The sequence below is a fragment of the Anabrus simplex genome, chromosome 3, assembly GCF_040414725.1.
Source record: "Anabrus simplex isolate iqAnaSimp1 chromosome 3, ASM4041472v1, whole genome shotgun sequence".
In the NCBI taxonomy this organism is placed as follows: domain Eukaryota; kingdom Metazoa; phylum Arthropoda; class Insecta; order Orthoptera; family Tettigoniidae; genus Anabrus; species Anabrus simplex.
The window spans coordinates 323,001,548-323,019,020 of NC_090267.1; the positions used below are offsets into that span (position 1 = coordinate 323,001,548).

The 17,473-nt window shown below is 39.7% G+C and overlaps 1 protein-coding gene across 1 annotated transcript in view; it reads left to right on the forward strand.

The window, feature by feature from the left end:
- Positions 1 to 935: 935 nt before the first annotated feature.
- Positions 936 to 17,473, forward strand: part of LOC136866793 (GTP-binding protein RAD-like) — a 490,305-nt gene continuing 473,767 nt past the window's right edge. The window contains exon 1 of the mRNA XM_068227065.1: positions 936 to 1,005. Within this exon, the coding sequence (XP_068083166.1) occupies positions 966 to 1,005 (40 nt within the window). The 5' untranslated portion in view covers positions 936 to 965. The remainder of the gene's footprint in view (positions 1,006 to 17,473) is intronic.

Here is a 17,473-nt window from a genome sequence, read left to right on the forward strand (position 1 = left end):
TAAGTTCGTATATGTATCGACCATTTCCCTTCTATATACTGTACTTTCAATAGTATAATGAAATCTGTATATATATATACTGTTGTCTATAGCAGAATATCCGTATTTCCTTTAAGGAGATGTACTGCAATTTAGTCGTTGATATATACAGATGTATATTTGAAATTCATTGTTGCGTATGTGCTATTAATGATTGTAGTAATATACTGTCATGTAATATCATATCCTTTGAGATATTAACAACCTACTGTCCTATACATCTCTTTAAAAGTGTACCGCCACATTACTCCTCCATTCGCTTAATGCATGTAGTAACACCTTTGCCTGTGTATGCATTGTTAAATGTAGCAATATTCTCCCAAGCTTTTCTTTAAAGTGGCTTAGTAACAGCTATATCTATCTATTTATCTGTGGTGTATAACAACACACTATCCTATATATTTTACATGAATTGTAACAGTGCTTATGCTGACTCGCTCTTAAAGCGGCGTAGCAATATTTAAAAATGTGCATTCTCTACTGTATTGTACAAAGCGATCCAATATCCTATTTGTTCCTTATATAGTGCAACAGCACTTTGCCTTGCCTTTCACTTGAAAGTGACCAGCAACATCTACATATGTGTATGCACTGATGTATGTAGAAACACTTGCCCTGTCATCCCCTCAAAATGGTGTAGAAAAATCTATATCTGCATGTAGAACTATTTTTCCCCAATCATCCCCTTAAAGTTTTGTAGCGATATCTAGATCTGTTTATGCACTGATGTATGTAGCAACACTTTGCTGTGCAGGAGCAACCTCAGTGGGGTCAGTCCTGGAGAACGGTCGCCTTTCGATGGCTCTTGTTGTGGCAGCAGCTACAACAACATGAGCTCAGAGGCCAGTGTTGAGGAGGTCACTAAATACAGAGTGGTGCTGCTTGGGGACTCCGGAGTCGGAAAAACAGCTCTCGTCTCTCAGTTCATGACTTCTGAATACATGAACACCTACGACGCTTCGCTGGGTGAGTAGTAAAATACATAAAAAATTACATTGAGGTTACTTTCTTACTAAGCATTACGATTATCAAATATTATAGGATTACATATTCATGAATTACGACAATGATCCTAATATCCAAATGATGCGCAGCATTCGTTTTCCACGTTTTGATTATAGTCGCAGCAATATGTTTAAAAATTAATAATATTACTACACGATAGAGAATACGTTTGTTGTTCTTACGAATGTGAATCGAAAGGATCAAGGTGGTTTTAATAAGGCACACAGATTACGGTGTACTATCAAAAATATTCAGTATTTTTGAGCAATATTTCGTTCTGAAGTATATACAGAGATACGGTTAAAATGATCTCTTCCAATAAAAAATGGTTAATTTGCTTACCGGTTTCAGCGGTCAGTGTATTTTCATAGTAAAAGAGTTGTTGCATTACGTGCAGATTTCTATTTTATGAACAGAAGAAATTTTATCAGATTTCTGGGGATATACTAAAGACAATGGGTTGGGATATAGTACCATATCTGAAGTAGTTATTTGATTATTGTTTGGCCGGAGGAGCTATACCAGATGAATGGAGAGTTGCTATAGTAAGCCCTGTGTATAAAGGAAAGCGTGATAGACATAAAGCTGAAAATTACAGGTCAGTAAGTTTGACGTGCATTGTATGTAAGCTTTGGGAAGGCATTCTTTCTGATTATGTTAGATATGTTTGTGAAATTAATAACTGGTTCGATAGAAGGCAGTTCGGTTTTAGGAAAGGTTATTCCACTGAAGCTCAACTTGTAGGATTGCAGCAAGATATAGCAGATATCTTGTATTCTGGAGGTCAAATGGACTGTATCGCGATTGACCTGTCTAAAGCATTTGATAGGGTGGATCATGGGAGACTACCGGAAAAAAATAATGCAATTGGACTAGACAAAAGAGTGACTGAATGGGTTGCTATATTTCTAGAAAATATATCTCAGATAATTAGAGTAGGTGAAGCTTTATCTGACCCTCTAATAATTAAGAGGGGAATTCCTCAAGGCAGTATTGTCGGACCTTTATGTTTTCTTATATATATATATATAAATGATATGAGTAAAGGAGTGGAATCGGAGGTAAGGATTTTTGCGGATGATGTTATTCTCTATAGAGTGATAAATAAGTTACAAGACTGTGTGCAACTGCAGCGTGACCTCAAAAATGTTGTGAGATGGATAGCAGGCAATGGTATGTTGATAAACGGGGTTAAAAGTCAGGTTGTGAGTTTTACAAATAGGAAAAGTCCTCTCAGTTTTAATTACTGCGTTGATGGGGTGAAAGTTCCTTTTGGGGATCATTGTAAGTATCTAGGTGTTAATATAAGGAAAGATCTTCATTGGGGTAATCACATAAATGGGATTGTAAATAAAGGGTACAGATCTCTCTACACATGGTTATGAGGGTGTTTAGGGGTTGTAGTAAGAATGTAAAGGAAAGGGCATATAAATCTCTGGTAAGACCCCAACTAGAGTATGGTTCCAGTGTGTGGGACCCTCACCAGGATTACCTGTTTAAAGAAAAGCAGCTCAATTTGTTCTGGGTGATTTCCGACAAAAGAGTAGCATTACAAAAATGTTGCAAAGTTTGGGTTGGGAAGAACTGAGAGAAAGAAGACGAGCTGCTCGACTAAGTGGTATGTTCCGAGCTGTCAGCGGAGAGATGGCGTGGAATGACATTAGTAGACGAATAAGTTTGAGTTGCGTTTATAAAAGTAGGAAAGATCACAATATGAAGATAAAGTTGGAATTCAAGAGGACAAACTGGGGCAAATATTCATTTATAGGAAGGGGAGTTAGGGATTGGAATAACTTACCAAGGGAGACGTTCAATAAATTTCCAATTTCTTTGAAATCATTTAGGAAAAGGCTTGGAAAACAACAGATAGGGAATCTGCCACTTGGGCGACTGCCCTAAATGCAGATCAGTATTGATTGATTGATTGATTGATTGATTGATTGATTGATTGATTGATTGATTGATTGATTGATTGATTGATTGATTGATTGATTGATTGATTGATTGATTGATTGATTGATTGATTGATTGATTATGCCGAAAATTTAAACCACAATATCAAAGATCAAATTAAGTGAAAAGAAGACTCTCACAAATGGCTCTAAACAAGGGCTGAACCAGACAGGGAATTTAACCAACATACTACTGACTGAACAGTTCTGCCTTCTGCAGACCCTCACATAAACACTTACCTTGCCCATTAATGATTCCTGGAATGACCTTCTTGGAACCCGTTTCTGCCTTGAAGTACCTATATATACCTTTCCATTTTTCACTAAAATTTGTGTAACTGCCAATTATGCTTGTCATCATGTTATCCTAAGCTGATTTCTTCGCTAGATTCAGTTTGCTGGTAAGTTCCTTCAAATTATCCTTACTTCTACAGCCATTTCTATTTTTCCCAACCTGCACCATCGTCTCTTTACCTCTCTGTTATAATACAGTGCTTCTTAACCGTTCCTTAATAGTTTAAAATGTACATACCTCTTTTCACATTCCTCAAATATTGCTTTAAACCCATCCCATAGTCTGTTTACACTTTTTACTATGTTTCCACCGACAATAATTACTTTCCGAAAACTCTCTCATGCCTATCTTATTAGCCATATTGCACTACCTAATATTCCAACCTTTACGACCTTCCTTTCTTTCAAATATCTGTTTAACTACAACAAAAAGGACTTCGTGTTCACGAATACCATCTATTACTTCAGTTTTTCTATTGAGCTTATCTCGTTTTATCAGCACCACGTCCTGAATATTCTTCCCTGCAATTGGTTCCATCACTTTCTGGTTCCCCTGTCCTTCCCAGATTAACGTATTTTACAATTTTTTGTCCTGCTTCCTACCGTTCGCATTACTTTCCACATTGACATTTGGTAAACTGAGATCACCCGCTACAATCACGCTCCTTTCGTATCGTTTCCCACATAGCTGATTATCTTCTCAAATAATTCCGAATCAGCGTCTGCGACACCCTTTCCAGGTCTGTATTCCCCAAAGACATCAAGTTGCCTATTATTTTCAGAGATGAGCTTTTCACCTAGAAGTTCATGGTTGTCATCTTTAACTTTTTCGTAGCTTAGCAAATTATTTTTTTCACCAGAATGAATACTCCCCCTCCTACTATTCTTATCCTATTTCAACGATACACACTCCAGTTCCGTGAGAAAATTACTTTATCCATTATATCATTTATCAGCCATGAGTGAACTCCTACAATACACACAGCACGATATTTTTTAATGATGTAACTACACGACATTGATTCTAAAACTGCGCTTAGATTTATCCTAATTACAAATGGTATAGTTAAGACCAAATCCTTATTAGAAAGTATTTTCATTTTATTCCTACAAGCTAACAGAAACTGTAACTGCTCTTAAATGCTGAAAGATCGAGGGTGTACGTATAAATTACGCCGGAGGTAAAAGAAGTCCTGTAGCGCAAAATTTCGGCACCTCGGCTTCTCCGGAGACCGTAAAAGTAGTTAGCCCGCCATCGGTATCGTTGTCCGCACTTACGCGAGAGGTAGCGTGTATAGGGGCTCCGTAACATCGGCTTGGTATATGATTTTAGTTCTTATACGAGCCCTTCTCGGCAGTTTGAATAAATTATACTAGTATTTGGTTATTTAGTATATATACTTACATATTTGTATATATCCACAATTGTTTATTACCTAAATACTTGCTACTACAATTTCGACTCGTACACTGTTTTCGTTCTTTTAGAAGGTAATTATAATTTTGTTTCAACAGACTGGTTTTATGTTAAATATTTATGTAAATTTACATAACTATTACTAAATATTATGAAAAGTAACAAAAATCCTTGACATTACAAATACATATTACAGTACAAAACAAATGTTAACATGATTTGTAAACCTCATTATTTTGTATCATTGTCCTGTTCACTCATTTCTTTCAACTTCTTGCGAAAAATATTCACTGCATACTACTTTTGTTAGTCCAGTGTGCTCTTTGCACGTTGAGCGTTTGCACGCATCACAGCGAGCTGACGTAAATCGGTTTTTTCGAACTGGGAGTAGGCATATCTTGGTTTCCGCCCGGGAACGTCTGAAAATATATACAGTAAACACCATAGCTTTTTTTTGGTAATGGTTATAAACAAGTTTTACAAAGTGTTCAATTAGATACTTGTAAAAATGTAGAGAAGTGAGAACTGTTAGCAATACTTACCTGGGGCTGCTGGTGTCGCAGTTCTGACGGGAAGTTCTTGTCCAAAGATATTTTTGATGGAATTTCTGAGACCAATTGACAGAACATCGACTAAAGCACGTCTCAACAGATGTGGCTTTACGATTTCCAGGCCAAGTTTCTTCAATCCAGCTCAAAATAAGAGATTCACTAGGCCTATTAGCCATTATAATTTCACTGTGATACTGTTTACTAAAACATTACACCAGCACGGAATGTGCAAAAACTGTGACGCCAAAGGTATCGAGGCTAGAATGCTCCTAACACTGCCTGTGACGCGACCGGTATCGTAGCGAGGCGCGGACTAACACTCCAGACAGAACGCACTTCCCCCACTCCTCCACGTGACACGTGTGCGTGAATCATCGCGTAACGAAGGAAAACATGTGACTCATAAACTCATTTGAGAATACCTGGAATTGAAAAGTTTGAGTCTTAAACCAAAAAACTTTTCTTAATAAGGAATGTTTTTGTTAGGGGCTACCTAACAACGATACCGATGGCGGGTTAGTGGAACCTAAAACAATTTGTATTATTTTTCCGGGGATTCTGTGGAACGCAGAGGTGAAAGAAGGTGAGGGAATGAGTGGGTGGATATGAAACAGTGGGAAGATTAATTTAAAACTTTCAAATTAGAGCTATACTTCCTTTTCCTGTTTCTGGTTTCATTTCAAACGTTAGACTTTACAATTCAAGTACAAAAATTTAGCTCAAAAGCAAATTTTAGAAAAACAGAACAATCAACAAAAAAATAAGAAATTAGCAACCTTGATCTTGAAGCTCCCTAATAACAATTTTACCTGAGCCCTCCTGCTCCTTTCAGTCAACAGTCAAAGAGATGGGTCTCCTCATTTTTTTACATCAACAGGAAGAGCATCACTGCTCTATCAATTTACACCTGTTCGCCTCTGTGGTGTAGTGGTTAGCGTGATTAGCTGCAACCCCCGGAGGCCCGGGTTCGATTCCCGGCTCTGCCACGAAATTTGAAAAGTGATACGAGAGCTGGAACGGGGTCCACTCAGCCTCGGGAGGTCAACTGAGTGGGGGTGGGTTCGCTTTCCACTTCAGCCATCCTCGAAGTAGTTTCCGTGGTTTCCCACTTCTCCTCCAGGCAAACGCCGGGATCGTACCTAACTCAAGGCCACTGCCGCTTCCTTCCCTCTTCCTTGTTTATCTCTTTCAATCTTCCCATCCCCTCACAAGGCCCCTGTTCAGCATAGCAGGTGAGGCCGCCTGGGTGAAGTACTGGTCATTCTCCACACTTGTATCCCCGACCTGATGCCTGACGCTCCAGGACACTGCCCTTGAGGCGGTAGAGGTTGGATCCCTCGCTGAGTCCGAGGGAAAAACCAACCCTGGAGGGTAAACAGATTAAGAAAGAAAGAAAGAAAGAAAGAAAGAAAGAAAGAAAGAAAGAAAGAAATTTACACTTTTCAGGCCTATCATAGGCACAACCTACATTTAACAAAATTAAACATATTCACTGTTTTATACGCTCAACAGTCTGAAATCCTTAACATGGAATGAATGAAATAGAGTTTAACAGGAGTGAAATGAAATGGCGTATGGCTTTTAGTGCCGGGAGAGTCCGATGACAAGTTCGGCTCGCCAGGTGCAGGTCTTTTGATTTGACTCCCGTAGGCGACCTGCGCGTCGTGATGAGAATGAAATGATTATGACGACGACACATACACCCAGTCTCCGTGCCAGCGAAATTGACCACTGATGGTTAAAATTCCCGACCCTGCCGGGACTCGAACCCGGGACCCCTGTGACCAAAGGCCAGCCATGGAGCCGGACAACAGGAGTAAGAAGTACCCATTCTACATGGCCTTCGGTAAAAACAAAAGGTTAAAGTTACTGGCCAAAAACCAAAATGGTAAGAAGGTGAACTTTTGATCTCCTTGAAATTTACATGAAATGCATAAAACCCTATTTGGGTTTATGGCCCGACGTTACAGAGACTAAGTCTATACTACGGAGGTGACTAGATGGAGAAAAATATTTAAGTCCCAGAAATTACAAGATAGATTTTAATGGTTAAAAAATCATAGTCACCTCAAGATCAAGTTGAGAGGGAATACAAGAGGGCACCTCACTCTCTATTCCCCGATTTCAGTTACGTTCTTTCGACTTCTTTGAAATTTACATTTAAAGTTAGAAATTTACATTTTAGAAAAAACATTACAAAGATTCGAAACCTTCCTCTCGAGCTAGCTTTGAAAGACTATCACATGTTCATCGGAATCTGCCATTAACTTCAGCTAGTGGGCCTCCCGAAGATGGAATGAGACAGCCTCGGCCTCCGTTACGAACACACTCTAGACTAGAGCGATCACAAGGACAGCCTGGTGCGAAATTCGCCAGCTTTTATAGACGAGGGGAAAGTTCCAGAAAACTCTGGGCCAAGGCCCTGACACACCCCCAATTTTCATTGAATAATCGAATAAATATCAAAATTTATCATTGGTGAATAAATAAATGTACAAAATTTTTAATTGCCCAACGCCTTAAGTTGGCTGGGAGAGATAGAAGTGTTGATAACTTTTGAACATCAAAAATAAACACTAAACATTCCAGTTTAGTAAACCTCAACACACAAAATGTATCTTGAATTTTAATAGTTCATCTTCACCCTAGAGGGCGTAGCATAAGTTTATAGTAGCGACATCTGTTGAGAAATGTCTAAACTTCTTATACTAGTAGTTTCAAAGTTTATGTTGCAGATGGACTTATTCAAGGCATTTAATTTAAATGCGCGGGGCGGGTGTACCTCCAGTACAATTATTATTATTATTATTATTATTATTATTATTATTATTATTATTATTATTATTATTATTATTATTATTATTATGACATTGATGAACGTGGTACTCCAGAGCACCTTTTTAAACGGGTACAGTTGCTCTATGTACGTAGAACCAAGTAGTTATGTTCAAGCTGCCGCAGGAGCGTCCAGTGACTTCCGTCACTGTAGGAGTCCCAAGGCTCTGCCGTAACACCACTGCTGTTAATTCTTGTGATGAACACCGTAATATCAGACTTGCACAAACCAATACCATGGATACTTCTCTATGCCGATGTCATGGTGGCTACGGAGAATTAACTTGCTCCAGTGCCAAATATAAGTGTGGAACAACCAACTAGCGCAATACTGCCTGCGACTCAGCAAAATAAAAAAGACAGAGTATATGACATTAGATCCTCGAGAAGTTGGAACCACCCACGTTGACGGTGAAGATCTACCACTAGTAGAGAAATTTAAGTATCTTGGCTCCACAATATCTGACGATGGTCGGCTTACGGCGAAGGCAATGTAAGGACACACGCAGCCTGGTTGAAGTGGCGAATGAAAACAGGCGTCACCTAGGATCATCAGATGAAGGGCCATCTGAAATCTAAGATCTACAGAACTGTTATACATCCTGTCGCTCTCTACGGTACCGAGTGTTGGCCAGCCACAAGCGAGGTAGAACGCCGACTAGGCGTCACGGAGACAAAGATGCTTAGGTGGACAGCTAGCATAACTAGACATGATCACATTTCAGACGATGTTATTAGGAAAAGTTCTGGCCAAGGACGTACGCAGACATTATTTTCGGGGGGAGGACGGATATTAAATATTAAAATTTTAGGACTTCTATAAAATAAACTTGGGTGCATACTGGCATATTAGAAACACTAAATTAAAACTTCCAAAATAACACAATTATTTGATTAAGACACACTTGAATACATTTTGATTACAATAGCAGACATCTCCTTTATTTTTTTTATTTTTTGCCAGCTCATGGATTATATTTCCTACGTTCACATGTTTCTCTTTGTGTATATACAAAAGGTCTGACACATTCAATCTTTCATGTGCAGTCATATTTTGCAGTTAACCTTTTTAAATATTTCACGGGTGAAATAAAGCGTTGTGGTGTGGCAGCGGTTACTAGTAAGACAGCAAACAGTTTCAGTACTCGATGTATTGTTGATATCACAGTCGCAAAATGTGAAGTGCAGAAATGAAGTCCATTGGTTCAGGATGATTGCTTTTAGAAAGAAACATGTATATATAATAAGAGTTTTGTCTGGAAATTTTAAAAAATTAAAAAAGATGGCATATCTGTATCGGTCCTGTCCACAGTAACAAGGAAATGCACTTTCTAATTTTCCGTAATTCCTGTCTGTCTATCTGTATGTATGTATGTATGTATGTATGTATTGGAACCTTTCCCACCGTCCCCCATGACTCATGGGACCATGTGACAACAAACCGACCCTTTCGGGTCACGAACACATGGGACCATGCTCCACGGAAGTCGATAGTCAAGGGATCTTTTTGGTCTGTGCCGATTTCTCCTCATTGGGATTGTATACTTAATCCACTCACATGAAGAGTTATCGACCATTCGACTCAGCTAGATCAGAGCTACTCTCCCGTTCCTGAGGTCTGAACACGGACTCCTCAGGGCCGAAGAACGTTCGCGGCAAATAAAGGCTATAAAACATAAACTACCTTAAAGGCCTACAATGAACGGAAGAGGATTTTGGATGCTTGTTTTTCAGCAAAGAATAAGCACAAATAAGTTTTCCAAATTTACTAAGGCGCTCGTTGAAATATACACATACACTACGACATCCTTGGAAAATTAATATAAATTGACAAGTTGAATACAAATATTTAGCAACGGTAAAATCCGTGCTACCATTCATCAGCTAAACTTCATCCACATTCCATAAGAATATTTATGTGGATGACCACAGTTCCTAAGGATTCTTCAAATGCAAGAATACTTCCATCCGAACTAACAAGCTGATGGATACCTGATTTGACATACACAGAAAAATATACATCCCCGAGGGATGTCCAATCTCGTTGACATACTACGTCCATACCATTTGTTTTGTCTGTCTATCTCCCGTTGGATATCAAAACTGTTGAGTGTTACACAAACAAAATATAACACAGATTACCTATTTACAGTTACAATTCGAACCATTTTCCTCCAAATATCAGTATTCCCTGGGACCGAATCCCATGTCATGAAGTTAAACATTTACTTACACTAATTCAACTACCCCGGAGTGGTCATTTTATCTTATATCTACCGCCACCAAATATCTATACGTGAATAAAACAAATATACTGGAGAAATAATCATATGTTTACGTAAACCATGGAAAAGGAAATAATATTGCGCGTCTCCACCAATTGGAAGACAAATGAAATAAAAATCACACGAACACAGGCTCGACACCGAACCCGTCACTTCCAACAACTACCAGTGAAAAATTCACGAAGTCTAAATTCGCGCAGAACAGAACATAACACAAAACAAGATCACACTCTGAAAAAGAAACACATATTATACACCAACACAAAGTATAAATGGCTGTATTTCATCTCGCAGCACCCGCTACTTGAGCGAGCTATCGGTCCCTACTGTGCTCTATTGAGGTTCGAACCTGAGACTCTGGTCGTCTCCATCAGGGACACTAAAATAAAAACCCTAATTAACCTAATCATGTCAAGAACAGTCATAAATTCCTACATTGCCTTTAGATTATGGCTGGTGGATCGTGTGTGGTAATTACGTAAATATTCTGTCTTTATTCTCACAGAAGACTGCACCGTCTTAAAAAGAACACTTCTCGGCCAAACGACTTCCCTCAGCTGCCCTCTCACAAGGACCTTCCCATTCTGGGGCCATAAATCTTCCCTTCGCACAGCGGCGAGAGACCATTTAACGCACTCAATGTCGGCAGTCACCGAGTCATCAAAATCATATAATCGAGCTAATGCAGGGTACACCTGCTCGAACCAGCTCATACTATCATTATGTCCTTGAATCATTTCTCAAATTAAGCCGCTATCTTATACCAAAAATCCCGTCAACTCTCCAGGAGTCTGGGGTTCAACCATACATTTCTTCCGTCGTACGTTTTTACCACAGTTACGTCAGCCTTTAACCCAAAGAACAATGTCCCCTAATCTCTCCCCCTTGAGGCGAGATTGTGTACCTGTCATATACTACCCTACTACTCGAGATATATCGGTATATAAAAATCACCGATCACATTACTTTAAGAAAATACATATAATAATAATAATAATAATAATAATAATCCACTAACCTGTTGCTTGAAATGTATCGGTATAAAACACTGATCAAGTTACATTAAGAAAATAATAATAATGATAATAATAATAATAATAATAATAATAATAATAATAATAATAATATTCAGACATGATCAAACTCAACTAGAAAATCTCTACTTTATTAGCCTAGCTAATATGTATGGTGGGCCAGGTTTGAACCTCCGCACGTATTTTCTCGAACGTCTTCAGTTACAGCCAAACTTATACACTAGCATGCAAAAACTAACTACTGTCTCTACTTTTATGAATTTAGTGCTGTCACTATCCCACATTAACTTCTGTATAGGCACATGTTAATGATACTGACACCTACTAATCCCTGCTCATATTATGCAGTCACGCAGATGAAATTATGGCATTAACCTGTTCAATTTTCTATTTATTTTCCCCCTTAAATCCTTCTCAGCACTCATAACAAAAAAAAATATAGTATAGCGTGCGCATGCATCCGCTAAAAGGGGTCCCAAACTCTATACATCCTTCCTGGTTCACTTCCTTCCCATATCTACTTACAAAAAACAAATTAAACAAGGGTCATCCGACCACTCCAGGTAATTAACCTATCAATTACCTCATCATTAACCCTATCTTTACAGTAACTTTATTTACAAGGGGAAATACTAACATTGGAAGAAATTAGCTCAATACTCAACAGTTTATGATGTTTTTCTGGCCCCCGTCCGAAGTTTTCAGGGGCCTGCCATCGGTGCTCACTCCATGTCGCTGGCTCGTGCAGTCCTTGGTTCTAGGATTGTGATGACTTTGCTGGAGTAATCCATCTTCCTAGTAAACAAATCACTGCATTTATATTTACACAATCTTGCACACTTGTTGATCACTCGACACCATCCAACTTCCCCTCTATCGTTCGAGAGCGATGCTAGTTACGTGATGCTAATTATTATGGATATCTCAGCTAGTCTATTTAGTTAAATTAGGCGAGTTGTAAATTCATGGTCTCCTCCTTCCCAAGTCTATCGCCTCCTACGTCCGTGACTTATATCAACCGTCCTTTTCTTACTTTCTTATCTCGATTAAACCAGATCCTGTACTTATCATTCCCCTTTACTTGGTGTTATAATCTGTTCCAGAAATCCTGCTCTCAATGTTACATGGATTTAACTGATAGTATTTCTTCACACGATCTGATTTTCTTTGAAACAGAGTTTACCAAATCCCAAAGTTAGACTCCTCGAAGCTGAGCTCCCTTACTGCTACAGACATTAGCCTTTTACAGTCACTACCTAAGACATAATGACAAATATTCAGAGTTTACTTCGCGATCGGATGTCGCACAAATACCTCTGTCATATAGTTACATTTTCTACTATCACTGCACACTGGAAAACACTTTTAAAACTTCACTCCCGTTTCTTTGTGTCAGTTATTCAAACAAAGAAGAAGTGGACCTTGCTCGCGGACCGCACGTAGTTCCACCTTCTGAAGCTCGTTCTCGACTACTCACTCCCCCGAGAAACTGCAACAACTTATAGCCAAACCGGGAATAGGGGTGGCTTAGTGACTTCATCCCCACTCTTATTTCGACTGCTCCTGGATAAACCAGCCTGTCGAAATTAGCAATACGCTAGACTGTGTGACTTGGATATGCACAAGTACGCTATGATATGCGGAGTTGAATATGTTCGGCGGATCTGCAGTAATTAATTAATCAGCTTGGAGGGGAAATAGGGAATCCCCAAAGGCATCTGGTTTCAGCCATCGCGTCCGTACGCTATGGGTCTTATATAACTTGTTTACCAACGCCTTTCGCTTGGAGAGTATTTTCTATCAGAACTCTTGACTTTATAATTCCACCAAAATTCAGCACACTCCTCTAACAGGTGCAGTTTTGTTAATCAAGCCTTATTTACGCCAAAAATGCATTAAATTTAGCCCGATCGCTCTGGCATCGCTGTACGCTGGCAGATGTTTTCCAATATGGAGTCGCTAAATAGTGTTCTTCTCCTGCTTCTTCTATGACGTGTGCCTAGCTCGGGGATTCCTTAAGCCACCCAGTGGGCGGGTGAAGGCGCCTCTCTGGCGGGCTTCGTATTGCACAACCTGACGATACCCCCAGCATCCACACAAAGAAAGCTTGCTGCCAGCTTCCTTACCAAGCATATCACTTGAAATAAATACTAATTGTGCCGGTACGGTCACAGTATGTATGTATGTATGTACACGCATCACGAGAAAACGGCTGAAGAGAATTTAATGAAAATAGCTATGCGATAAGTCACTTCAGTCAAGGCCATACATAATTGTATACACGCTGAGAAGAATGGTAGTTTAGGGGAAGGCCTAAAATTTAATTCTCAAATTTTTATGTTATTAATAGTCCTATCGATAAATACTACGTAACTACGTAACTACGTCTTATACATTTTTACAGTACCGGCTTTGATCACAGAAATATTCATGAATTTGGATATTTGTTACTAAGTCCATGTCAGCGCCGTGTCACGGATAAATGGGTGAACAGAATTTAACGAAAATCGGTATGTAAAGTCGGAGAATAAGGAACCATATTCTATGCTATAAGTAATGTAATAAGACGTCCTAACACCACACAGTCCAAAGGAAAACTAAATGTGAAGGCCTACAATATAGAAAGCTCATAAAATTGATCAAGAAACATTACAATGAGCATGGTTTGTGTGATGTGCTTTGTGTCTTCTGTTGCCACTCATCTCCGATAGATGGGATTACTGCGGCGTACCGAGTATTTTTCTTAAATATGCTTTACACAGATAGGTCTTATTGCGACGATGGAAAGGGATAGGCGTGTGAAGGAAGTGGCCTTGGCTTTAATTAAGGTACAGCCCCAGCATTTGCCTGGTGTGAACGGGAAACCATGGAATACCATCTTCAGGACTGCCGACAGTGCGGTTCGAATCCACTATCTCCCGGATACAAGCTCACAGTTGCGCGCCCCAAACCACGCGCCCAACTCGCCCAGTCGTACCGATTCTAACAGCATGCCTGAATATTGGCGGGAGTAGCTGGGGAGTAAGATAACTTTCTTCTTTAGCATGCCATTCCTCTGGTTCATAAATTTCCTTCTACTACTGGTACGTAACACAGTGGTTCATCATAGCATACGGGCTATTCAATCCCCACTCTGAGACACTGATTGGAATGGGCAGATCTAACTGTCCGAAGAAATATATTCTAAAATTCTGAACGGAATAATAGCAGAGAAGTGTTCACGGCTGTCTGTGGCCTGTTCACTCCAGCTCTGGGCTCTTAGATCGGCACCGTAGTACTGTTCGTTAAAAGTGAGAAAATGTGCAGTTTTTAATTTGATCGAGTATTTTATATGATAACGTTACTTTTAGTCGCTACATTCCTACTGACGTTATTGTAATGACGTATGTTGACTTCAGTTAGAAAAACCACAGACAGTCTTTCCGAGAAACTCGTAGTGAAGCACGAGTACACCAGCTAGTTTATTTATATTTATGAATGGAAGCATCAACACATTGTTGGGTAATACGTAGTGCAAATTAAAAACAAAACAATGAGTTACCTAAAATCTTCACTTACATGGTTGCCACAATTAATCAGGAGTTCTAAAATTCAAAATTTTGGTAGGGAGATTTTTCCACTGGTTTTGGCGTTACACCGATCCAGAAGAAAATGCAGGAAATCCGTCTACCCTGGTTGGGGCATGTGTTGCGTGCAGACGACAATATACTGACAAAGTCAGCGTAAGCATTGGAAGTCGCTGGAAAGAGGCCCAAGGGACGACCGAGACAGCGATAGGCCGATACTGTGCACAACGACCCCAAGGCTGTAAATCTCTATCCAGTCATCGCTCAAGACCGACCTAAATGGAGGCAACGAATCTACACAGCAGACAAACGTTAAAGATTATTATTATTATTATTATTATTATTATTATTATTATTATTATTATTATTATTATTATTATTATTATTATTATTATTATTCATATACTTCTCCACACGAAATATGGGTAGTAATGGGGTACTGGATGCACGAAGTGCCTTATAAAATTAAATTATTTACACATTATAATACAAAAGTTGATGTACTGGTATATACAAAACTGTAAATCACGGGATCTTCATTCTTGCGAGAGGAACGATCGCACAATGTTGCATGTTGACAGGAGGACAGAATGTTGCATAATTTTGTAGATGTTCGGTGGAAGACCCAGTTCTCGCAGACTCTTGTGAAGTGTGTGTGGAATGAGGCCGTTGACTGACAGAATCACAGGAACGATTCGTACCAGTTTCATCTTCCAGATCCTCTTTATCTCTTATGCAAGTTCTTTGTACTTGGAGATTTTTTCACTGTACTTCATGTCAATGTTGGTGTTATTGGGGATAGCGATGTCAATAATGAAAGTCGTCCCAGTTTTCTTGTTTACCAGTATGATGTCTGGCCTGTTATTGTTGACTGTTTTGCCTGTCACTACAGCAGTGTCCCAATAAAGCTTAATCGACTCGTTCTCCAGGAATGGTGTTGGATTATTATTATTATTATTATTATTATTATTATTATTATTATTATTATTATTATTATTATTATTATTAATGATTCATGTTTGTGGATTACTGTAGTCACGTCCTAGTTTCGTGAACCATGGGCAACGGCTGAGTGGCCTAGTAAGGACAAGAATTGTGTCCGTGTATTCACCCTGTGAGGGTGCAGATGAGGATGAAGTTGACAAGTTTTATGAAGCATTGAGTGACATCGTGGTCAGGGTCAACAGCAAGGATAGAATAGTGCTAATGGGCGATTTCAATTCGAGAGTTGGGAATAGAACTGAAGGATACGAAAGGGTGGTTGGTAAATGTGGGGAAGATATGGAAGCTAATGGGAATGGGAAGCGTTTGCTGGGCTTCTGTGCTAGCATGGGTTTAGCTGTTACGAATACATTCTTCAAGCATAAGGCTATTCACCGCTACACATGGGAGGCTAGGGCTACCAGATCCATAACAGACTATATCTTAACAGACTTTGAATTCAGGAAATCTGTTAGGAATGTTCGAGGTTTTCGCGGATTTTTCGATGATACAGACCACTATCTGATCTGTAGTGAACTAAGTATCTCTAGGCCTAGGGTAGGTAATAATAATAATAATTTCGTGTGACTATTTATAGCGAATGCAGCCCTTGTAAGGCAGACCCTCCGATGAGGGTGGGCGGCATCTGCCATTTGTAGGTAACTGCGTGTTATTGTGGTGGAGGATAGTGTTATGTGTGGTGTGTGAGTTGCAGGGATGTTGGGGACAGCACAAACACCCAGCCCCCGGGCCATTGGAATTAGCCAATTAAGGTTCAAATCCCCGACCCGGCCGGGAATTGAACCCGGGACCCTCTGAACCGAAGGCCAGTACGCTGACCATTCAGCCAACTAGTCGGACAAGCTCGTGTCCGACTCCCGAGGTGGTGGAGCTCTTTTCAGGTACACCCCCATTGGAGATGAGCTGCATGTACCATTTCAACCACATACCAGCCCTCCTGCCGTTCTTAAATTTCTGGCAGTACCGGGAATCGAACCCAGACCTCCGAGGACGGCAGCTAATAACACTAACCGTTACGCTACGGGGGCGGACAGGGTAGAAAATCTCCAGGACGACGAAATTAGACAAAAGTACGTGGATAAGTGAGAAGTTTCGAACAGTAGACAGTAAGCAGCTTCAGGACATAGAAAGTGAATGGGTGGCATACAGGAATGCTGTAGTAGAAACAGCAAGGGAATCCCTAGGAACAACTGTGTGTAAAGATGGGAAAAGGCGAACATCTTGGTAGAATGATGAAGTGAGAGCAACCTGTAAACGTAAAAAGAAGGCTTATCAGAAATGGCTCCAAACAAGGGCCGATGCAGACAGGGATTTGTACGTGGATGAAGGAAACAGAGCGAAACAAATAGCTGTTGAATCCAAAAAGAAGTCATGGGAAGATTTTGGCAATAACCTGGAAAGGCTTGGTCAAGCAGCAGGGAAACCTTTCTGGACAGTAATAAAGAATCTTAGGAAGGGAGGGAAAAAGGTAATGAACAGTGTTTTAAGTAATT